The sequence below is a fragment of the Manacus vitellinus genome, unplaced genomic scaffold (genome assembly GCF_001715985.3).
Source record: "Manacus vitellinus isolate BGI_N305 unplaced genomic scaffold, ASM171598v3 scaffold_74_pilon, whole genome shotgun sequence".
NCBI classification, from domain to species: Eukaryota; Metazoa; Chordata; class Aves; order Passeriformes; family Pipridae; genus Manacus; species Manacus vitellinus.
This window is the reverse complement of record NW_021940780.1, coordinates 2295070-2296070: the sequence shown is the minus strand read 5'-3', so window position 1 is coordinate 2296070 and position 1001 is coordinate 2295070. Positions and strand designations below refer to the sequence as shown.

Here is a 1001-nt window from a genome sequence, read left to right as displayed (position 1 = left end):
AACAGCTGACCTTAAAGCTCATCTCATTCCCACTTCCCTGCCATGGGAAGGGACACCTTCAACCATTCCAGGTTGCTCCAACCTGGCCTTGGACACTTCCAGTGGATGGAGCAGCCACAACTCCTCCGGGCATAAGAATTCACCCCTATTTTGCCACATCCCAGGTACAACACAGGTCGCCCCGTTCCCTCTGGGAATCTCGGGGCAGGCACCGGTGGCCAGGTGCAATAAACCCTGAGTTACTCACTCTCTGAGCAGGACACCCCAGCTCCAAACCTGCCCCCTCCCCTGGGGCAGGACACGTGGGCTCCGTCGTGCCGGCAGTGGGCCAGCGACATCTCCGTCCCCGAGCACTTGACCCCGCTCATGACCACGCTGTCGGCGCTCACGTCCCCGTGCCAGTACCAGGTTTCCTGGGCAGAAAGGCACGAAAAAAGGGCGTCTCACACACTCCTCGGGGTTTAGTGGGCCCTTTGAGGAATATTTACCCCCCTGTAAACTGGGATTCTCCCTCCGGTGAAGGTCGGTGTGAGAGCCCACGCCGTGCAGGAGGAGGATCTCAGTGAACTCAGGGAAGGCTGATTAACCCAGATTTTAACCCCAGTCCCATATTCCCCACCCTAAACATCTCAGCAACAGTCAGCAAATCTTTCTCCTTGTTTTTGATCTGGTTTAAATTCCCCCTTGTTTTTAATTCCGCCCTGGCGAGTTCATCCCGGGGCTCTTGGAAGTCATCGGGGTTGTGCCTCTGGGAGAGGTGCCCAGCATTTAAACCACATCTGCCTTGTGACATCTGGGCACTTGGGAGGGCCACGAGCAATGCCAGGGGTTCTGCTTGCACAAGGAGGGGAGGCAGAGTTACAGCCATGCTGGAAATGCCAGTGGGAACAAGGAATTTGAGGAGTATCAGGACTAACAGGATCTGCTGACCCAGGGGCAGCACCTCTTGGGGTTGAGGATTCAGAGATCACAAAATCCCAGACTGGTTTGGGTTGGAAGGG

The 1001-nt window shown here is 56.1% G+C and overlaps 1 protein-coding gene across 1 annotated transcript in view; it reads right to left on the bottom strand.

Annotated features, from left to right (window-relative positions):
• Nucleotides 1-1001, bottom strand: part of LOC103760514 (lysyl oxidase homolog 2) — a 15522-nt gene that overhangs the window by 5788 nt on the left and 8733 nt on the right. The window contains exon 5 of the mRNA XM_029964580.1: nucleotides 248-413. Within this exon, the coding sequence (XP_029820440.1) occupies nucleotides 248-413 (166 nt within the window). The remainder of the gene's footprint in view (nucleotides 1-247; nucleotides 414-1001) is intronic.